At 43.6% G+C, this 23,637-nt stretch overlaps 2 protein-coding genes across 2 annotated transcripts; one reads left to right on the forward strand and one right to left on the reverse strand.

Moving 5' to 3' along the window:
- Positions 1-1,973: 1,973 nt before the first annotated feature.
- Positions 1,974-10,794, reverse strand: DYDC2 (DPY30 domain containing 2). Its single transcript, XM_045783663.2, has 6 exons — positions 10,593-10,794; positions 9,280-9,360; positions 6,840-6,924; positions 5,976-6,124; positions 5,518-5,640; positions 1,974-2,193 (listed from the first exon to the last, which is right to left on the reverse strand). Exons 3-6 carry the CDS (start codon positions 6,922-6,924, stop codon positions 2,059-2,061), a joined length of 492 nt encoding a protein of 163 aa, XP_045639619.1. The 5' UTR covers positions 9,280-9,360; positions 10,593-10,794; the 3' UTR covers positions 1,974-2,058.
- Positions 10,735-23,637, forward strand: DYDC1 (DPY30 domain containing 1). The gene is made up of 6 exons (XM_045783665.2): positions 10,735-10,858; positions 13,706-13,868; positions 14,325-14,426; positions 19,617-19,709; positions 21,554-21,658; positions 23,589-23,637. The coding sequence occupies exons 2-6, from the start codon at positions 13,722-13,724 to the stop codon at positions 23,616-23,618; spliced, it is 477 nt and encodes a 158-aa protein (XP_045639621.1). The 5' UTR covers positions 10,735-10,858; positions 13,706-13,721; the 3' UTR covers positions 23,619-23,637.

Consider the following 23,637-nt stretch of genomic DNA (forward strand, 5'->3'; position numbering starts at 1 on the left):
TGGATCAAATTTACTCAGGCTCTTCATTTCTCCCTAAACAAATAAAAGCTGGTATCCATTCTAGACTTCTCCTTCCCACTCACTGTGGATTCCTCCTCCTCAGCATCTCCCAGATCCGACCCTTTTCCTGCACCCTGGGCTTCTCCAGCAGTTTCTCCACGCACACCCCGCTGACTCTCTAGTGAGTACTCGCTGCTGCCTCTGGGCCTTTGCACGTGCCCTTCTCCTGGTCTCAAATGCTCCTCATGGTGTCTTTCGCCCACTGTCATCTCCGCTGCCGTCTCTCCCTGCAGTGGATGTACTGTGGTCAGTGAGCTCCTCCCCTGCACTCAGCGCTGAATCTCTTACTTCTCCTGCCCATCACAGCTGTTCTTAAGGGAGAGACCAGTGAGGAGAGCTGCCAACCGCAAGAGCTAGGTGGTGAGGAAAACGTGATTGTCCGCCCTCAGGTTAGCCTTCAGTTGCTCACTGAAAGCAAAGCCAGCTTGGCCAGACGTGGGATACATGATGTCACCTCAGCGAGAGAGGCGAGAAAGACCATACACTGAGTGAAGGCATCGCGCTTCCTCTAGACAGTATGTCCATCAAAAGGGGCAGCCCAAGCACTGGCAGTGACCTCCAGGCACTGCCCTGGGGGGCGGGGGGCAGGACTTGGCCATTTTACTTTGCCGTTCAGTCCCTGGGCAAACGTAGCTTTTGGTAAAGCCTGTGAGACTTTGGTCACCACTCATGACTTGGTTTGTCCTGGGCTGTGGAGTAGGGCCATCTCTGTTGGGAGAGGGATGAGTCAGGCTGCGAGCCCATGCCCGTAACCAGCTGATTTCTGAGGTCGCTGTTCTGAAGGCAGTGCCAATGAGTGAGTTCAGGAGCCAAACTGTTGGGAGTTGGAACACTGGCTCTCCCGCTTCTAGCCATGCGGGCTCAGACAGGCTAGCTAATGCCTTTGTGCTTCAGACTGTTCATCGGTAAAATGGGGATAATAATAGTATGTATTTGCAAAGCATATATCTGAGAAGGGTTCAGTATCCAGAACATATACAAAGAACTTTAGTATTTTTCACATATTAGACTGGCAGAAAATAAAAGTAAGATGACTAGCTCAGTGTGGCAAGAGTATAAAGAAATGGGTCCTTTCAAATGGGAGTGTAAATTAGCCTAGCTTTCCAGGTGACAACTTTTGGTGTCTGACTGCTGACAGCTTGTAGACGTCAACTCTCCCTCTTCCCCACATCTGGGCAAGCTGATAAACTCAGATGCTCCCAACTTGGTCACAGCGAGAGTTTCAAACCAGACAAGCCTCTCCTCAAGGACGGGAACTCCCACCTGGGCCCACCCCTGACGGCAGTACAAACCCCACGCCGGTCTCCTTTCCTTGCTACCTCGAGCCCATCCTCTTCTTCCCCAAAAGCCTCGTTGTGGAAGTAATAACCATTTCATACCTTCTTGGTGCGTGGCCAAAACACCCTCCCTTTGAGCTTTACTGTCACTGGAGCTGTTTTAAATACCTGCTGTCAGTGACACAGGTACACTCTAGGACGTGTGGAAACACTCTAGGCCTGACTGGAAAGTTCACCTAAAGTCAAGACTTGAACACATGAGATGGATGTGTTTTCACTGTCTAATCTAAAAGAAAAAAAGAAAAAAAAAGATAAATCAAGAGGGAATAGCCTTTTGGTTACTTATTTGAAATCCTTATGAGTTTATTTTATCCTGTCAGTAGTTCAAATGTTTACATGATTAAAGGGTTTTCACAGCTACTAGAACAGAACTTCGGCTGGGGAGTCTGTCCGCGCAAGACATCTCCTTCCACAGCCCCTCCACTCTTGGTTTAATCCACATAGTTACTATCTTCAGGTCAGAGGCCTAGATGGCCATTTTCTCAGTTTGCAGCTTTGAGAGAAGCGTCATAAAAATCACCCACCTCTTGACCACTTAAGAAGGAGATTTGGAGCCGGGATGCATTTGAGGAGCAATTGAATGCTGAAAAGCCTAGGAATTTATTTCTCGGGGAGTTTCAACACAGCAGTCAGTCTGGTCAGATGACTCTGGAGAGCGAATCTATTGAGGCGTTCCTGGAATCGTATTGGAAGTACCTGGCAGAGACTCCTGCTTCAAGGCATCCTTCTCAAGGGGTTTTGTGTTCTCTTGTATGAATGCAGTCTTCTTTGTGGAACTAGCTACAGATACCAGTGGCTACACGAAAAAAAAAGCGAAAGAGTCATTAGCAGAGACTAAAACACACTTGGTATGCCAAGAACACAGCACTGCCATTTTCATGCCCAAGACTAATAACAAAATTGAAACAGATCTGCTCTAGCAAAGCATAAAACAAGTCAAGGATCAAGGATCAAGATGACTCACCAATCATTTCACTGCCTGTCAGAGCAAAACTCAACACCAGTGAAAGGAAAACTACACAATCTAGACTCCCTACAAAGTGTCACCTACAATGTTCAGCACACAAGCAATAATTACTAGACATGTGAACCATAGTCTAGAAAAAAACTATTTAATAGAAAGAGACCCCAAAATGACAAAGATCATGGAATTGGCAGACAGGGACTTACACCAGCTATGACAAACATTTGCAAGCATTTAAAGGAGAAAAAATGAGCAAAACGAGTGAATAGTTAGGGTAGATAAGCAGAGAAAATGGAAATTACAGAGAGGAACCTGATAGAAATTCTAGAATTGAAAAGTACAATATCCAAAATGAAAAAATTCACTGAATTCCTAAATAGGATACTGGGCACTGCAGAGAAGAGGTCAGTGAACTTGAAGGCAGATCAATAGAAAGGATCCAAACTGAAACAGAAAAAAAGATTGAAAAAATAAATTCAGTCTCTGTGAGCTATGAAAGAATATCCTGCAGTCTAGCATTTATGTGACTTCAGTCCCTGGTGAGGGAGGAATCTTTGGAGCTTAAGCTCCCCCAGCCACCTCTACCTCCATCTTTGTGACCTGTCCAATGGAGCCTGTGTCCCATGGAGCCTGTGGGGCACTACAGACAGGTCTGTGAAGTATTTGCCCAGGTGATATGTAAGACCCTTCTAACTATATGCAATAAATCTCTGTATTCACTTCATAAAAATGTACTTATAAAACATTTGTATGGCTACATCTTTATAAACAAAGGGATGGTTTTCAAACTCAGAATTATGGCTTACTTACTCAAAACTGCCTCAGCTTAATAAAGAGAAACCAATGCAAGGGCAACTTTTTCTAGCTTTCTTTTAGGTCGGACTCAAACGCCACCTCTGCTGAACATCTCTTCTCGAGTGCTATAAGTGGATGTGATTTCTACCACACATAGTGCTGTTTCTACTCCTCTTTTTGACACACTCACTGGGGTACTCAAAAGCTTTCTAAGGTATATGCGAGCAATGATGGTTTTAAGACATTAAGGGAAATTTTGCAAAACTTTGAGTATGTGCATAAAAACCCATCAGCAAGCCGGCTGAAATCTTAGGCAACCCATCCTGGGCCTACTGGAGACCAGGTTTTATAGCACTAGTGACTCAAAATCTGAAAATGACCAGGAGCAAGGAATAGTTTGCAATTGGCCTTGAGCCAAGGAGAAATGAGAACTTAGAATCTCATCTTATTTGAAGGACCTTCACTTCTTTGCCCTCTGCCCGGTTCTTTCAATTTTTACCATGAGAGTAGCTCTCCCTGGCCAGGTAAGTTTGTTTTAAGATCCCTGTTGGGCCTCTCTGCTTCCTTCTAACAAAGGGCACCAATTGTCATCATCATAATTTGTGCGTGGATTCTTTCTCAAAAGTGAGAACTTGCCCTTAGTCCAGGCATCCTGCTGGATCTCATTCCCGTCTTCCCTGACAATTGCCTTTGTCTCACGCTTGGCAAAAGAACAGCATAGTTTTTACTCATCTAATCTTGCAAAGGAATATTGCTACAGGGTGTAAAACCTCCTGGGTGTAACTCAATGGGACAATTCAAAACATTAATGTGAGCAAAGTTGTCTTTAATAAAGGCATCATGAAACCAGGGTGGAGTTTTGGAAGTCTTTCCCTGCCTTATATACATTGATATTTTCGTTAACAGGGAAGCATGGTGCCAGGAAGGGATGAGGGGGGGCAGCAAGGGGATGACAACTTCCGAGTCATGACCTCCCCTCTACCGTTTCCCCGCAACTGTTCAAAGAATGAATTATTCCTGAGTGAGAGTTCCTTTAGACTAGACTAGTGTCGAACAGTAGTATGAAACTACCTTTCTTTTTTTTTTTTTTAAAGATTTATTTATTTATTTATTTGACATAGAGACAGCCAGCGAGAGAGGGAACACAAGCAGGGGGAGTGGGAGAGGAAGAAGCAGGCTCATAGCGGAGGAGCCTGATGAGGGGCTCGATCCCAGAACGCCGGGATCACGCCCTGAGCCGAAGGCAGACGCTTAACCGCTGTGCCACCCAGGCGCCCCAACTACCTTTCTTTTGACTTAATTTACCTACAAAACATCCAGACTTAAAAAACAAATCTGTGAATTATGAGGAGAGCTGAGCGTATCCGTGTGAGTGTACATGAGCTAAATAGTTTCATGTCTCTTCGTTGAAGGCGGCTTTGGAAACTAGCAAGAGCTAAGTGAATTGAACGAAACTGCACTGAAGGTTTTAATGCACAGGATATAGTGATAGTTGGAAAGATGTCAGATATCTAGCCCCGCGAATCGATTCCCTGTCCAGGTATCACGCAAGCGGCTTTGTGGAAAGCACGAAAGTGGCACAAGGTGCTTTTCAGAAGATGGTGGCAAAAGTCGTGGGAGATAAAAGATATGCTTGTCAGGCTAGTGAACACACAACTGTTTCCAACTACGAGAAGGTAATAATTTATGACCAGTATTACAGCATCACAGAGAAGGCATCTGTGGCTTGATACATACATAAATAGCACATAGTAACTAAAACACTTAAGTAAACAGTATATAATAAATAAAATAATATACCTGAATTATATACTGACAAACGTATTTGGTTTCTCAAATACGGACTAAGTTTTGAAAAGGGTTCAAAGGATCTTGTAAGGAAATATATGAGTTCCAAGTGACTTATGAGGTTTTATTTTATTTTTTTAAAGATTTTATTTATTTATTTATTTGACAGAGAGAGACAGCCAGCGAGAGAGGGAACACAAGCAGGGGGAGAGGAAGAAGCAGGCTCCTAGAGGAGAAGCCTGATGTGGGGCTCGATCCCAGAATGCTGGGATCATGCCCTGAGCCAGATGCTTAACGATTGCACCACCCAGGCGCCCCATAATCTGATTTTTTAAAACCAGTAACATCTAAGGTATTTCCTGAAATCTAAAATGGGATTGCCGTTCAACATTTCCTTTTTTCATTGCCAGGATTGTCAGTAAGATCGGTTTACATATAAACATAAGAAGATGGAGAGAAGCAAGCTCTGGGAGCCTCAGGGCACTGTGTGCTGTGGCCTCGCTGGCCTGTGGATTTCCCAGTGTCCAGCTCTGGGGTGTGCACCTGCCCGCTGCTGGGTTCCTCCCTCCCTACCTTGTGATACTTTTCATACCGCTGTTCAATCTGACGTTCTTCTTGCTTCAGCATTTCTGTCATTCCGGTTTCTTTGAGGCTATTATCATGTTCTTCCTCCAGCTGGATCTTCTGTTGGCTCTCCTGGGGTGAGAGGAGGGTGGAGTTTCAGGTCAGCCCCTGGGAAGCCTGTATGAAGGGGACAGACCACAGGCCCAGGTCTTGGGGGCCCCCTGAGTTTGCTCCTGTGACTAGCTTTTGCCTCCTCGGAGCTTCAAGCCTACCAACTCCACAACTCCTCTGGTTTGGATTCCCTCTTTAGCCCTCCCCATGCTTCAGGAATCTCTGGGCCTAAGCGATCTCAAAAGTGAAAAAACCAAGAAACTTCCTGGGCTAGCTCTGGAATCCTGCTTTGGACTTCAGATTACCGTGAGAAAGCTGGAAAGCCCTCCCCAAGATGATCCCGAGCACATACGCACCTCTTCTTTGGCTTTAGCGGTTTTCCTGTAATGATAAAGCCAGTGAGCCAGGTACTCTATGGGGTCACTGGGCCGAACCTTCGCCACCTCTGCAAGCGCCTGGCTCAGGCAATTTCCGAAGCACCTCTTCAGGTAGTCAGTTTCCATCCCTGCGGGCCGGGAGAACAGCATAGCGGAGTCACACTACTTTATAAATCAAACCTGATTTTTAAAATACACACATTCTAGTCAAATCAGATTCATTTCAGGATAAATACGAGATACTTCTGGGTGTCACCCTTCCCAAAAGAAACAATAAATACATACTTGCCAATTGCTCTTACATTCAAATGGACTTTTTAAAAAAAGCTCCCCTGCTGTCTTAGATCAGATAATAGGTCCTGGATGTCATGAGGCCCCAAAGGAGCTTGATATAGTGGTGGTTAAGGGTGGCTAAGGTCTCCACTTACACACGCATCTCTACCCTTGAGTAGGAAGAAAATAATTGCTCAGGCAGGAGGTTCCGAGAGGGGCTCTGAAGACCCAGCAAGCTGTGCTATTGTGAGGTTGGAAGCTACAGTCATCTGTGACGTAGATAAGAGGGGCTTACTGATTTCAGAAGGGACCACAGAGAAGCCCTGGGGAGGAGAGGGAGGGAGAAGGGCAGGCACTGTAGCTACCCGTGGTCATGGGCTCTGCCAGCACGTAACACACTATTCTACTCTAGTGCTCAAGCAAGAAGCTAGTGGAGGTTGAGCTGATGGCCCGGTATTTACTAGTAATCGGATTTCAGGAGCTATGGGCAATGTAGCCTGAGTCAGATCATAAGTTAGGTGTGGCCGTGTAGAGCCGCAGTCTGAACACAGACTCCGGGAACAGACACACCCAAGTTCCGGTCCTGGTGCTGTTGCTTATTAGCTGTGTGATCTTCAACAAGCCACCCAGTCTCTCTGAGCCTTGGTGTTCTCATCTGTAGAACAAAATAATAAAGGTATGGGCCTCGTAATTGTGGGGATTAGAAGAGATAACAAATACATGTAAAGCACTTAGCCTGGCACATGGTGTTTAATAAATAAATAGATACATACATACATACATACATATATAGATAGATAGATTTTTTTTTTAGATTTTTTATTTATTTGAGAGAGAGAGAGAGAGAGAGTGAGACAGAGCACGAGCAGAGGGGAGGGGCAGAGGGAGAGGGAGAAGCAGACTCCCCGCTGAGCAGGGTCTTGATCCCAGGACCCTGAGATCTCAACCTGAGCCGAAGGCAGACACTTAACTGACTGAGCCACCCGGGAGCCCTCATAAGTGTTTAATAAATATTAGCCATCACAGTGGAAGACTGTGACATACAATGAACTAACACCTGGCCTATTTCTGACCACCTCCATATTTCGGAAGTTTACACATTTTAGGTCCAAAAGAGCTAATAATGAAGTGAATAATAAAGGCTCAGTTCCAGTCTTAACATTTTCTGGGAGGCAGTTTTCAGTTTAAAGAAGGAAAGATACATAGATATGCCTATAGAAAAAATATATATAATCCCTAGCTCTTTCCATTGCAAAAGCCTAGAAGCAAAAACACTTAAGTAGCAACGAGCACACTGAGCATAGGGAATTTGCTTTGAAATAGCCTTCGCCATTAAGAACAATCAGGACTCCTTAGAGAAATGGTGAATTCCAAGGTTGGGGCAGGAAAGGCCCAAGAAGCTGGGAGCATTTTCTTGTCCCAGAAAGGAGAAAAATGCTAGAAAATAAATGGTTAAGGACACAGGAGCCAGGAGATTGGGCTGCTACTAGCCCAACCTGGGGCAATTAGACCATCGAAATAAATAATGACTATAATGGGTTATAACTAATTGGGTAAAATAAAAAATCTGTGAATCAATATAAGAACAGATTGGTAAGTGAGTGAATGGGAGAGAAGGCAGGTTCTTAAGGTAGAATGTCAACTAATAAATAGGGAAAGAATAACTGAGTTTTAAAAAAATCAACATTTTGTAACCATCATAGTTTAACTGCAGCAAGCCAGAATCATCAGTGAGTACTAAAACTCAATGAATATTTGATGAAGAGTAGGATATTCATATAGTCTCAAATTTTCTCCCCATAAATTATGTATTAATTCCAAAAGGAAACGTAGGAACTTTAGCGGTGAGGCCTGCCCGATACAACCTTAATCAAGTGATCTAAGGAAATATCACTAATCAAGGGACAAAGGGACATCACGTGTCTCTTGATGGGATGCACTTCTTAGGGGGATGAAATATATTTCTGAGGATTCCTGCCCAAAATGCAAAACTTGAATCTAATTGAGGAACTATGAACAAAGCCAAATCAAGAGACAGCCTGCAACTGGCCCATACTCTTACAAATGTCAAGATCGTGAAAGATAAAAAAAGGAGGGGAAACATTCCAGATCAAAGGATCTTCAACAGGCCTAATAAATGCATGGAACACATGTTTCTGGATTGAGTCTGAACCAGAAAAAAGACTTTCATAAAGTGTTGTTGGGGAAACTGAACGCGAATTGTACATTACATAACAGAAGTGTATCAAGGTTGGGGCGCCTGGTGGCTCCGTCAGTTAAGTGTCTGACTCTTGATTCTGGGTCAGTTCATGATCTCAGGGTCGTGAGATCAAGGCCCACATTGGGCTCTGTGCTGGGCATGGAGTCTGCTTAATATTCTCTCTTCCTCTGCCCCTCCCCCTGCTTGCACTCACGTTCTCCCCGCCCCCAAAAAGAAGTATATCAAGGTTAAATATCCTGGTTTTGGTCATTGAAATGTGAATAAGTTAGAAAATGTAATCTTTCTTTGGAAATACAGTGTGGTAGGGCTGAGTAATGGCTTTCCAAAGTGTCTATGTCCTAATTCCTGGAACCTATGAAATCTGTCACTTTGTTTGGCAAAAGGGACTTTGCAGATGTGATGAAGGGTTTTGATTTAGGAAGAGGATACTGGATTATCCAGGGAAGCTCACTGTAATCCCAAGGGAACAGGAGATATGATGGTAGAAGTTGAGAGAGAAGATCTGATGTGATTCATTCAGGGCCATGAGCCAAGGACTGTGGGTAGCCTGTGAAGCTGGAAAAGACAAGGACATGGATTGTTCCCTAGAGCCCAGTTCGGGCTTTCTCCTCAGAGGGGAGCCTGCTTCTCCCTTTCCCTCTGCTGATCCTCCTGCTTGTGCTCTTTCTGTCAAATAAATAAATAAAATCTTTAAAAAAAAAAACAAAATAAAGCCACTAAGTTTGGGATAATGGTGGAAGGTAGGGATGGGGGCACGTGGTGTTCCGCTTGTGCTAATCTGTGGCCCACCTGAACCAATGCATCTGGACGAACAATCTTCTACACCCCTTTCACTCCAAGTGTGGTCCATGATCAGCAGCATTGCATCACCTGAAGGTTTGTTGAAATGCAGATTCTCAGGTCCTACCCCACACCTACATATTGATTCTGCATTTTAACAAAATCCCCAGGTGATTCAGTTACAGATCTACTTTGCCTGCGTCGCGGGAGAACTGCCCTTCCCAGAGGGCGGAATCACCAACTCCGCATTCCCCAAAAAGCCTCTCCACTTCCCAGCCCTTGCATGCCTGCTTCTCTGTTTAGGTGTGGCAAACCCTTTCTGGAGTAAGCCTCTGCTCTAAATTGCCATTCGACAATGGTCTCAATGAAATAATGGGACGTGAGAGTTACTAAAACTTGATGCAAAGACAGCAGAGGCGGAATAACAGAGCCTGCAAGTGTCCGCCAGGAAAGGGAGGGGCCAAGGGGATGCCTTTTACAGCCCTCTCTCCACAAACGCAGGGTACACATACCAAGGGGCGGGGGAGACTATTTTTCCCGGTGCCCCTCCTTGTTCACCGACTTGCAACTCAGTAGGCAGGGCAAATAGCACAAGATGGTCTTTGTTCACACTATATTCCCAGTACTAGGCACACCGTAGGTGCTCAGGAAATATTTTTTGACTTAATCCAGTGAAGGCTTGCTATCTGTCAGCGCCCACTCTGGTACTTATTGCCTCAACCAACGTTTAGGGAGGCTTCTCCTGCCCAGCACTGCCCAACATAAATTAAAACAGAACGTGGGAAGTGGCTAGCAGAGTGCTGTACACGAAACACTAGGTCAGGGAAGACTCCAATGGCTCTGGCTGGGCGGAGGTTGGACGGCTTCCCGGGGGTTGGGGCCGCCTAAGCTGGTTCTGAAAGGAACCAAGCAGAGGTGACCATTAATCTCAAAGGTGCGAAGCCGTGAAAATACCCGGCCCCCGAACTCCGTGGATTGTCTCCTCTGGCCGAGGGGCCGTGTAGCCCGCCGCCCCTCCGTCTCCCCCAGTGCGCACCGGCCAACCCGCCGGCTCGACTCCTCTTCTCGGCCCCCCCTCCTCCCAGACTCCAGGTGGCAAGTCTCTGCTCACCCACCCCCGCGCTCCCTCCTCTGTGGGGCGCCCCCGCCACACCCCGCGCTCGCCTTTTGCCCACGACCTTCACACCGCCTCCTCTCCGCCGCGCGCTCGCTACCCTGCCTTCATCGCGCTGGCGCCCCGACTCCCCCACCCGCGAGCCTCGGGCTCGCCGCCGCGCGTTCTCCACCCCTCACCCTCTACCCGCGCCGCATCCCGCGCTCACCCCTCCACGCGCCCCTGCCGCTCTGCAGAGCGCCCTCTCCGATTCTGAGGCGCGCGCGCGCTCGTTGCCTAGCGACGGGACGCGACTCGTGGGGAGGGCGGAGGCGCACGCGTCAGGTGCGCGCGCGCGTCGAGAGCGCGGGCGCCTTTCCAGCAGATGGGTTGCTAGCGCTCGGCGGGAATCCCTCGGGGCGGCAGTTTGAGCCGTTGGACCTTGTGAGTGGTGTGGGGCTCAGGCGACGCCCGGGCTTCTCTAGGCGGAGAGAGGTTAGTGCAGCGGCTGGGGAGCGCCGCCTCCTTCCTCCTCCTTCTCCTCCTCCCCCCACCCCCACCGGCTCTCTTCCGCTGGCCTGGCCACGCCGGGTGGAGGAGTCCGGGAAGGCGGGAGACGAACCCAAGCGCCCCGAATTGAGGGTTGCCGGATAAAACACGGGACACCCGGTTCATTGTGAATTTTAGATAAACAACGAAAGATTTTGTATTATGCTACACTGTACTAACACGTTATTCCTTATTTCTCCGAAATTCATGTTGAACTGGGCATCCTGTATTTTTGTGTGCTGCGGTTGGCAACTCTACCCGAATCCCCTCCTTTCCCACTAGACTGGCCGGCTTTCTCCTGGATATGCGCAAAGGACCTCTTTCTATTTCTTGTGACAACAACTTCAGGCTTGAGGTAGCCGTTTCTCTGGGAAATGACTTTCTTATATTGAGCCGAGATGGCTTTTGGTGTATATGAAGAATAACATTCCTTACATCAACCTGTGAGATGGGTATTATCGCCATGTCACGGACAGGAAACCTGTGAAGCCAAGTAATGGGCTTACCTGGGTTCTGCTAATCTATGCCCGTAGATGTGACACCTACCCTCGATCGGCTACTCTTAGGCCAGAGGTTTCTCCCTTGGGGACATGGTCCCTTTCCCATGTATTATTATCTTTCTGAAACAGCAGCAGGAACCTGTTCCTTGTTTTTCGTTTCAAACGACATTGAGATGTTACTGTAGTTAATTTTGTCTTTAGAGTATATCCCATTGAAGAAGCACAGTGAAGATACTCTGTCTCAAACTCCTTTGTAATACTGTAATTCTTCTCTCTGTGTGGTTAAGAAGACACCAATGCCAGACTGAAAGGAAATTCTGTTCATTCATGTCAGTTTGTAGAGTTTAAGTTTTTATGGTTACATTTCTGTACCCACCTACACATTCCTTTCCCCACTGCTGTAATACAAAAGGTGACATACTATCTACAATTTCTGCACCTTGTTTTTTTTTCACTTCACACTATGTCCTAGAGATCACTCCCTATTTTAGAGATCTTCCTCATGACTTTTACATAATATATATGCACAGTGATCCATTGTGTTGCTGTATCTCATTGGTCCCTTAAGAATGAATTTTTGGATGGGGTTCCAGTTTGACTATTCTAAGTCACGGCGCAAAATAACTATGTGCATATATCATCACTCCATATTTTTGCAAGTTAAGATCTAAGAAGTGAGATCCACGTTTCAAAGGGTAAATACCTATGTAATTTGCTAGATATTGCCAAATTCCTCTCCATGGGGGCTATACTATTTTATACCTTCACCACCATCAAATGAGAGCACTGTTGGGGTTTATGAACCTCAAGAGGTTGTTGTTTCTGAAATTTTATGCAGAATGTTCAGTGCTTTTGTCCAGGGACAGGACTAGGCATGCTGGCATTCTTTTCTCTCATATTCAGCTCATGCCTGACCTGTAGTAGGTACTCAGAATATGTTTGTTGAATAATGAATACATTTCATTAGATTCTTAGAAGTGACTGGATTCCATAAGGGTAATTTGAGGGTGATCAGTTTTTTCGAAACACCTGAAGTACAGTGATTGCTTCATCTTCCTTCCTTCCTTCCTTCCTTCCTTCCTTCCTTCCTTCCTTCCTTCCTTCCTTCCTTCCTTCCTATCTGGTCTAAGATTATTCCTGTCCATCTTCATAACAGAATGGCCTGGAACATTACTGGGAGAGTGGAGAAACTCATTCACTTGCCTCCATGGGAAGCCAGCATGCACTCCTTGAGGAGTTGAAGGAGCTTGTCTTGGGAGGACAGTTGTGTGTGTACACAGATGATTCTCAGGTTGCATGACAGGTGCTGTGCGAGTCGCTTGGAGAAGGAGAATCTCCTTTGCATTGCTTGGGAAGGCTCAGAGAATGAGAGATGACCTACATCTTGCAGGTGAGGAGAAAAATCTTCTAAGCTGGGAGATAGAGAGGAATCATTATGGGCAAAAGTCTTGGAGATGGAAGTGTGCAAGGTGTGACTGGCAGAATGGCAGAATGTTCCGCGTAGAGCCTGGGATATGCTGGAGGCAGAAGAGATGTCTGGAGGTGAGGCTGAGAAGAAATTGGGACCAAAGTGTGAGGAGCTTCACATGCTATTCTGCGATGTTGTTTTTTTTTTTTTTTTTTTTTTTTTTTTTTTTTAATTCTTTGGCCTTGGAGATTTGTGGACTTTTGTGTTTTTTGGGGGTGCAGTGTTGTGATGTTTTCTAAAACTGACCCTTGTGGGTTGGGAGTAACATCTGAATCATTAAGACAATGACTCTGGAGTCAAGAGTTGGGTATGAAGCCCACGCTCACCATGTTGACTTAGTGCTCTTTGTGCCGGGGCTTCCTCACCTGCAGAGCAGGGGTCATGACCCTGATTACCCGCATTGTGCTGATTGAGTGCACTGCTTGGCATGTAGCCACCTCACAATCATGACGGGATCCCTTTTTCTGACTCTTTTCTTTTTCATTGTTGTTTGTTTGTTTGTTTAGTTCCTGGATCATTTATTTCTGCTCTAATCTATTATTTCCTTCCCTTTGCTGGTTGGGGGTTTTCTTTGTTGTTCTTTTCTGACTCTTGGCCTTGAGCGCCCTTCGCGATTTTGAAAGTGCATCTTAGTGGTCGCCGTTGTGACATCTGTGGAGTCTTTTTGGAAACTGGTAGAAGCTTCATGGAGCCAGCTTGCTTGTGTCAACCCTGATGGGAGGTGCCCATGACAGGACGTAATGCCTTGTTGGCCTCACTGGACTCTAATTTTATTGTGCTTTATTAAACACTCCCTGAATTAATGCAAAAACATTTACCTTTTAGAAGTCAGAGGTGAGACATGGAGTCACTATATCTTCAAAAGTGCCTTGGGACTTGTCTAACTCAAGGTCTTGCAGAAGTGGCAAGAGTTCGGCCAGTGGACCCAATAGAATATTTAGCATTGTGGATTTACAAATATAAGGAAAATGTGACCATGGAGCAACTGGTAAGTAGGGATCTTCTTTCAGAAAATTAGAAGAGTAAAACAATTGTTCCCATTTGTCTGATTTTTTAAAAAGTTCAATGTTATTTCTATTATAAAAATAGCATGTTTATTCTGAAAACCTTGGACAATATGAAAAAACAGAAAACAAATATCCCATAGAAGACTTCTCTTTAGATTTTTAGGTATTTTCTTCTGATCTTTTTTCTATAGATTTCCAATACATTTGTAGACTTTTTTTTTCTTACACAATTGTGATTATACCCAAGGTATAATTTTAATTTTATGCTCTTTATTCAAATAAAACATTTCCCCAAATTATTACTCATTTTCTAAATGAGTAGAATAAAATTTGCTTTCCCTTTCCCTATTGTTGGTGATTAACATGCTTTCAAGATTGTTTTTATAAATTGTTCTATCTCAAATTAGTCACATGGCATTGTTTTTAAACACTGCTAGAGACAGAAGGAAATGGCCGACTTGGAGCGTGAGAGAGAACTAGCTGTGATAGAGCAGGAGATGATGGAGAGGCTCAAAGCAGAGGAGCTCCTGTTCCAGCAGGTGAGACAAGTGTGGCGGTTCAGGGGTGACTGGAGTTAGCGGTGTCAGCCTCAGTGTGAAAACCCCCCCATCTCTAGTGAGTTAGGAATGGCTCTCTTATATCTTCATGTTTCTGTATTTCTGTATCTGTGTCTTTGCTGGAGAAATAGCAGCAGTGGGGTGGGAGGAAGACCCAAAGAGTGTGCTTTTGTGGAGGCCAAGGGGAGAGACCCAAAGGGTCAACCATGCCTACTGCTGGTTGAGTGAGAGCAAGACTGCAAAGTGCTCATTGAAGACCACTGGTGACCTTGGAGGGAGCAGTATGCATGGATGGAGTGTAATGGGAGATGGTGAGTATAGGTAATGCATTCAGGGAGATTTTCAGGGAAGGAGGTTGGGTGTTTGTTTGTTTGTTTGTTTAGGAGCAGAGGGGAGGAGGTGGTTGATGTTAAGAGATAGGGAGAGGATGGTTGAGGTACATGTGAATATATAGGTTTTGTGGCACAAGATGTAAAGCAGTTTCTGTATGACTCTTTCTTCTTTATGAAGTAGGGCCATGATCATCTTCCAAGAATGAGGTGATAAAGTGGGAGGTCTAGGGAGAGCAGGGAGGGTTTGAAATGGTAGCTTTGGAGAATGGTGGAGTTGCCCAGGAAACTTAGCATTACTTGATAACATTGAGCACCCTGTCAGAGTTAGAGACCAGGCATTTATAATGTTGCCATTTGGTTTGGTTTTATGATTCTGTGATTTTCTCCACTTAGGCCTAGAGATTTGAGGGATGATGTGGAAAGGGCAAACCCTTTGATTGAAGTAGGTTTGGGGTAGCAGGATTGGGGAGCTGAAAATGTTGGTAAGAGAATGGTTTCAGGGATGAGTCATGGATTGTAAACTAGATAGGGAAAGTTCCAGAGTGGCTTTTGGACTAATTTAATTTATGGAGAGCTTCTGAACTAAATTTAAGTTATCCCCATTGTTCTACCACATAGTGCTTAACCCTAGAGTCTCGACTCAAGTCTACACACATGTAAAAGGGAAAGAAGCCTGTTATTTGGGTGTGTGGATAAAAAGAAAAATATAGTAATGGCAAATAGCTTCTCTGCCTAAGCTCTCATCTCTGACACTGGGGCAGAACATTCTAGGCACCTGAGACAGATACGGCTGTTGAGAACTTTACTGCTCCTGAATCTTCATTTTTCAATCGTTTGGTTTATTCTTATGGGGAGGTTGCAGAGTGTTGAGTCGGATGTCAAACAATCATCCAAATGGGCAAGCGTCTGGCACAGAATTCTCCCAACTTTGAGTGTGAATCTGCCCTCCGTCTTACAGCTTCTACAGCTAGTGTCTTCCCCTGTCTCTCAGAATGAGGAGAGCTTCGCAGCAGTTGTCCTTCTCCAAGACAATCCCATTACAAACGTGGGATTACTTAACTTTCTTTGGCTCATCTACTTTATCTTACTTCGATAAAATTTGGTGATAGTAGAAATCAAGCACTTCTCTAGCTGTATCCTATTGGCCAGTATGAAGGGATCCACTGTACACTGAACCCTGAGCATTCGGTCCACAGTGGAAAATTCAATAACATTCTGCAGAAGATTTTATGACCTGTTAAAGAAACAGCGTGGTAGCCAGAAATAGAGGAGAGAAGGGAAAAGGGGCCTGTGGAGAGATGGTTCACTGGAGAAGAGCTTAAGAGAGAGTGAGCCAGAGATGCAAAGAGACAGGTGCTGTGAGCTCACCATTGAGTCAAGTGAGCTGGGGCGTCAGGACACTGGTCCCCTCCCTGTTGTTCTCACCGCCTGTGCCACTGACTTGAAATTCCTTGAAATTTTAGGCACTCTTCAGTAAGCCCAGGGCCCTGTGAACAGGAAAGTACTTTGACTGCCATTTTCTACCTAAGAGCTCACTGAGGAAGTAAGAGCTTATTGGTTTGTTTGTTTGATTTGAGTTTTGAAATTTTCCTGAAAATGTTAAGAAACTGGTTCTGTTGACCAATGTGGTTGGTATTTAACAACTACATTTTGCATTGTTGTTGAGAGATTAGTCATTTCACTTTCTCTACCAATATCTGAAAGTGGATGGAATGCTATGTTCTTACACTTCAATGACCCACCCCATCACTTTTATCCCAGTGTGGATAATACAGGGTTACCAGGAAATTCCCTTTAACAACCCTCTGTAAATAAATAGAAATGACTGTTTATTATCTCTTTATTTATAAAAATGTATTATTTTTTAAAAATGCATTTGAAAGACATAATGGGACATGTATGTATTATGATATAATGTGTAGATATAGCAAGAGAGAAAAATTTTCACAAATTATATCGATGAAATAAAAATTTTTAAAAATCATAATTTAATACAATTTTCCTTTTGGAATACAGGCTTACTCCTTAGGAGAATTAGATTATTTTTTAAGAGATAACATTTCATTTAGTTGGAGTTCAGAGTTAATGTTCCCTATCATCAAAATCGATTGAAAACATTTATCTGCTAATGCTGATCTGGAATGAGATTTTAATATTTCATCTTTGAAAATAACTGAGAGATTGGTCCTGCCAAATGCTGATATCTGTCCGTGTGCATATAATTTTGACCATATTTTTCTCTTGGAGTGCATTTATAGAATTCTATTCGATTTTTATCTTCTTTTGTCTTTTAGCATGTCATTACCCTATAGATTAATCACTTCCAATTGAAGGTTGGTAAAAGCTTCTCAATTACCCAGTTAACTGGATTTGGGGATATGGAAATTTCATTTGCACTGAAATCAGACCTATAGTCTGAGCTTGGGAAATACACCTGCTGCATATTTGTGTGGGAATGGGGGGCATCTAGTTTCTTGTTTTAGGTTTTGATCTCATGGGAAGTGTATTAAGCACCTTGACCTTGTGATCCAAACATTAGTTGTTGAAATGGCTTTCCCCAGGTGTTAAGTTTTACATATAAGTGCTGTTTTGCCTTGTAAGTTTAGTTTGAGTTGACTTAAAAACATTATTAAGTCTGTAGCAAAACTTATTTCCAAAGCCATTTAGAGTTTGGTAATAGTGATTGAGAATGATTCTTCTCATTCCAAAAAATTTCAGTCTTGGTCCTGAGCCGCACAAGGCACAGTAACACGTCACCACTGTGAAGCCATATGCACCTGCTGTGTGCTGGGGCAAGCCAAGATTTATTCCGTTTCTGTTTCTGACAAAAATCCACAGAACTGATGATGGTTGCATTCATAAGAGTGAATGAAGGACACTGTTGGCACTGCTGGCTCAATAGCACATGACAGATTCGAGCATTTTCTGCTGAGTACCTGCTGTTGAATAACACAATGAATACTCTTAGGCTTTCAACACTGCATTTTCACAAGCTTTGTAAATTTGTTCAACTAAGCCTCCTTCTGGTTCCACCCACATTTTTATCAACATGGGTTGTAACACGTCTTAGCAGATTTCACAGCTGGTTGTACTGAATTAACGTTTCTTAACTACTTTGGAAATATTTCTTGGGGCACCTGGGTGGTTCAGTCGGTTAAGCGTCCTACTCTTGATTCCAGCTCAGGTCCTGATCTCAGGTTGTGGGATGGAGCCCCCCCACCCCCAGTCAGGCTCTGAGCTCAAATGGAGCCAGCTTTAGAGTCTCCCTTTCCTTCCTCCTTCTCCATTATGCATGCACGCACTCCCTCTCTTACAAAAAAAAAAAAAGCGAGAGGGACAGAAAGAAAGAAAGATAAAGAAAATGTCTCTTGCCTGTAGTTGTCCCATGAAGACTGTTCATAGAGGCTGATCTTTCAGTCACTTCAAACCCAGCACTGATACCAGTAAACGACGACAGCTGAGCAGCGTTGGGAACATTTGTCTACCCATCAAGAGCCAAGAAAAATCGCTCAAAATAATTTGTCTTGTTTTTAATTGACTGTTAATGTTGCTCCCAGTGTCATCAACTCTTTGAGCAACTGTTTTTGCCAAAAGGCTAATAATCCTAACTTCAGTTTATTTTTTTTCCCGGGACACTGAGATCAAACACGTTTTAATTAAATCACCATTGGGAAATGAACTTTTTTGCTTGGCTAACAAATGAGCCACTTGGACGCTTGCTTTCGTTGCAGGCTCTTTTGTGTAGAAATTTTACGATGATGAGATAATTCCGTTTAAAATATTCTAATATTTCTGACCTTTGTTTTCATGCGAGTCGAGAATACTGTGATGATAAGTGTTTATTCTGGTCATACTGATGTTTATTGCAGTTGTTTAGTAAAGAATCCTTGCTTAATGAACACCATACTTTGCCATTGAATTTTGTAATAAAATACTCTCCATTGTATCTTAAAGGGGCAACATTCACAGTCCACTTCTTTTCTTGTTATGACGTGATGCGTACACACTGATTTAAACAATGTCATGGTGTGGGGGACCGTGGCACTCCAGGAACTACTGAGATAAACCCATGTCACTGTGATTTGGAGTGTGCTGAGCAGCAATGCAAAGTGATGAGAGCACCGTCTGCGGTCCCTGTTGCAACCGCTCAACTGTGCTAGTGTGAAAAAATAGTCACAGACAATAAGTAAGCAAATGAACATAATAGTGTTTCAATAAAACTTTATTTATAGGCACCGAAATTGGAATTTTACAGAATTCCTATATATTAGAAAATATTATTATTCTTTCAATATTTTTCAACCATTTAAAAATGTAAAAGCTAGCTCATGGGCTGTACAAATACAGGACTGGGTCAGATTTGGCCCACAGAACTTAGTTTTCTGACCCTTACTCTAGTGTGGAATGTGTGTTGAGTTGGGACCAATATATTTTTGATTATCTATAGTTTCGGATAATATACTTTAGATTTTCTCATCCACTCTTCTGAAACCAAGGTTTGGCTCTTTGAACACCCATCTATGCTTGAAAGGATTTTATCTAAAAAAAAGTACTGCAATCTCATTCGTTGCTTCAAGAAGAACAGAGAAAATAACTTGATTTTGTACCAATTGTGCTTTTCTACAAATTAGCAGTTAAGGAAGCTTCCATTTTTATGTTAGACTTCAGGAAATATTTGTAAAAGCTGAAGTATTAGGCGGCTGTGATCACTTATTCTTGTAAGCTTCTGAAATTAAGGTAGGTATAAACTTAATTATCCCGGGACATTTCAGAGTGATTACAGTTAATTCCTTGCAATTGATCTGACGCTAATATGACTTATTTATTTCTGAATATTCAGCAACAGCTGGCATTCCAGCTGGAGTTGGAAATGCAGGAAAAAGAGAGACAAAGAATAGAAGAACTACAGAGAGCTCAAGAACAATTAGAGAAGGTAATTTGAAGTTTCATATTTAAAAAAGTCTGTTTTACTTAAAACCTCGTAGAATCCTCAAACTGTTTCTTGCAGCTCTTACCACATGAAATTCAGAGACATGCCACACATTAGCTGTCTGACTGAGACAAGTGTTACAACCTTTTCAATCGCAGTTTGCCCTTTTGAAAAATAGGGATAAGGGCATAATATGACTAGCAGTGACTCGCTGGTTTGCTGTGGGGTCAGCTATGATCGTATGGGTGAGACTGCTTTGTGAGCCGCAGAGCTCTGGCCTGGTGATAAAAGCCACCCTCCAGTCCAGGCACAGTTGTTCCTAACCGCGGTGGCTGATGCTCAAGGTTAAGTTCTTTGTAATATGGAGGCTATTTCGCTTAACCGACTGAGCCACCTAGGTGCCCCCAGCTGGTCTCTCTCATTCACATGTGACTCTTCTATTTATTCCATAATTAAAATTAAAAACAGAAGTAGGTTTTATAGAATATGTGTATTCATGGCTTAGATGAGAGCATCATTATTTAAAGCACTTTTTTAAAAGCTGGAAGGACGGATTGAATTAAAAAAAATGAAATTCTTAAAAAGAGAAAGTCAAAGCCCTATACACAGTTAAAAAAAAACACATAGTGAACGAAACCACAGAGGCCGAGCTTATCTTAGTCTGAGTGCCGTAGAGTGCAAAGATAGACGCACTTGCACACGTGCCCTTAAATACACAGACATATAGACCCCTTTCTCTTCAGTGAAGATTCAGTGATGTAAAGTGACAGAAGAGAGGTTTCTGTTTTGTCATTTGTCACATTGGCTAATAATTTGGCTTCAGGTTTAACGTTTTAGATCATTTCATTTTTTAAAAGAGTTCTGTTTAATTGTAAGTAGAACATGGTTTTCTGGGGCGCCTGGGTGGCACAGCGGTTAAGCGTCTGCCTTCGGCTCAGGGCGTGATCCCGGCGTTCTGGGATCGAGCCCCACATCAGGCTCCTCCGCTATGAGCCTGCTTCTTCCTCTCCCACTCCCCCTGCTTGTGTTCCCTCTCTCGCTGGCTGTCTCTATCTCTGTCGAATAAATAAATAAAATAAAAAAATCTTTAAAAAAAAAAAAGAACATGGTTTTCTATTAGTAGCGAGTGTTAAATGAGACTGCGAGCTGTAGTTTTATACTACATGTATTCAGATCACCCCTTTAAGAGTGATGACCTGTTTGCTGTTAGATTGATCATAGCATTATGTAAAAATAAAACGTCTTGAAAATTAAACATGGAATCAAAATGAAAAGTATGTTCAAATATTTTTCTTCATTTTTATATATTATAGGAGATGAGAGTGAATATAGAAAATATAGCTAAGAGTGAAGATAGTTCACATTCGGAGGTGAGAAGGAAAAGTTATTCTATGTTAAGTGAAATGCATGAGTGTCCTGGAAGGCAAAGCTTAATGTTGATGCATTAGTAGCTAAACTTTTTAATAAGGAAACTATCAAAATTGATAGTCCAAGTATGTGTTCTAGTAACAACAATTCACAAGCACCGATGTGCTTTAAAGCAAAATCTCAAAGTGGATAAAAATGGGACATTCGTTTTCTGTTTGTATTTTTAAAAACCAGAATGTCGTGAATTATTTATTGACCATATGTTTACGTACAATGATATATCTTAAATTTCTGAAATGTACTTTTTAATTAAGTTTTAGCATCTATTTCTAGAATTCTCTCTCTATTAACAGGTATTGGTTCATTCTGTTAAGGTTGAAGTTTGATGTTATAATTCAGACATTTCTTATTGAAATAAAAAAATTAGTGTCTTAATTTTGAACTCGTTTAAAATTAAAAATGAATTTTAACGATTGTAGGATGTAACATCAGACTCAGGCAAAACACTAGCTGAAATTAGCGATCGCTATGGGGCACCTAACCTGAGCAGAGTGGAAGAACTTGATGAACCGATGCTATCTGATGTAAGTATCTTTAAGAAAGTGGTTGGTGAAAACAGATTTTTTTTTTTTTTTTTTCACTTTGGGAAAGCTCAGTGCATAGGAGGCCAGGGTTGGTTGGCAAATGGGCGCCCTCCGTGTCAGAGAAGGAAAATCAGTTGCCTGGGTGCTGACGATCTATTCCTAATGGGCCTTCTGCCTTTTTGTGAACGTGTGCTGCCGGCCACAAGGGTCGGGGTGGGCACACGTCTGGCTCCTTGCAGATGTGTCAGCACTGATGGGAAGGTAGCTGGACGCTAGTGTTGGGGTCATAGTGTGCCGTTGTTCAGAGAGTGATTTATATATTTTGGACTTAGGCTTTGAAAATCTCAAAATCTTTTCAAAGTATATATTTAAAATCCTTTGGTGAAATACATAATCTTTAAGTTAAATTTGGGGGGGGGGGCAAATACCAGCACCAGATAAATATCCTAAAGAAAGTGCATGCTTTTATCGTATATAAGTACATTCCTGTTTAATAAACATACAGTGTTTTCTATGTACCAGGCAATGTGCCTGGTGCTGTTGTGCATAAAACACACAGTTATTTACCTTACCTGGGGGGGGAACAGACAATTGGACAAGCAGTTAATAGTCATTGCTAGAGTGATGAAGTAATTTATTGGCCAGAGCAGTAGGTTTTGAGAGTGGACAGGGAGCTGTTAATAACTAAGCCAGATCTGCGGGTATAGACCAGGACTCTCCGGGCAGAGGGTATAGTCAGTGACCTAACCATGTGCACTGACAAAGTGCAGCAGCCAGCCCAGTGGAGGAGCCCTATCAGGGAAGGCTTCCTGAAGGAAGTTGGTGACTGGTTGCTAGGGGTGGGAGGGGGAGGGTCTGAGAGCACAGCCAGTATGAGACACCCCCCCCCAGGGGAGAGTAGGGGGTATGAGGCAGGGAGGGAGGAGAGACCAGGCAGGGGAGGGAGCAGGAGCAGGCCATGAAAGGCTTGGTACTGTGTGCCCAGACTAGTATGAAGATTTTATCCTAAAGGCAGTGGAGGCTGAAGCAATCAGCAATCAGCATTTTAAGTAACTTTTTTTTTTTTTTTTTAAAGATTTTATTTATTTATTTAACAGAGATAGAGACAGCCAGCGAGAGAGGGAACACAGCAGGGAGAGTGGGAGAGGAAGAAGCAGGCTCACAGCGGAGGAGCCTGATGTGGGGCTCGATCCCACAACGCCGGGATCACGCCCTGAGCCGAAGGCAGACGCCCAACCGCTGTGCCACCCAGGCGCCCCAGCAATCAGCATTTTAGAAAGGCCAGAAGTAGCAGCATAGAGGGGAGGGTGGAGAGAGAGGTGTGAGGACACCCGTCAGGAGGCCAGTGCAGTAATTCAGATTGAGATGCCGCTGGCAGCCTGTTCAGAAGGGGGACCTGAAAGGGCTTGGTGCTAATCAGTCAGTAGTGACATTTTTATTAGATGTCTGTGTTTTGGTACCATGCAGGGAGCTAGCGAATAGCAATGAACAGAACAGACGGGTTCCCTGCCCTCTGGGGTTGTGGGCTGGGGGCAGATGCTCTGTGAGGAGGGACCTGGCCTGGATGAGTCTTCCTGAGGAAATGATGCTTGAGGAGTTAGCCTGAGCTAAGCGCAGCAGATGGAGAGAGCAAGACGCTGTCAAGGAGCTGGCGTACCTAGGAAAGCGTGCAGCCTGCGCTGAACAGGCCTCGGGCGAATGCTTTAGAAATTCAATCATTTAGGGGTGGCTCCAGGAGGAGGACCCTTGCCAGAAAGATAACAATAAGAAAGGGGAGCTAGACAAGTAGAAGAAAGGACGGGTTAATAAATGCTGGAGAACATTTGCTTGGATCTTACCCGAAATCAATTTGAAACTATCAAAAAGCTTCACTTATATAGTCACAGCTCTAACTGTATTAAAGCGTATTTACTTTTCGTTTTGCTTTTAGGTTGCATTAAACATTGATCAAGACTTGTAGGATCAACCAACCTAAGAGC

The sequence above is a fragment of the Ursus americanus genome, chromosome 6, assembly GCF_024610735.1.
Source record: "Ursus americanus isolate L20-20 chromosome 6, mUrsAme1.1.p, whole genome shotgun sequence".
NCBI classification, from domain to species: Eukaryota; Metazoa; Chordata; class Mammalia; order Carnivora; family Ursidae; genus Ursus; species Ursus americanus.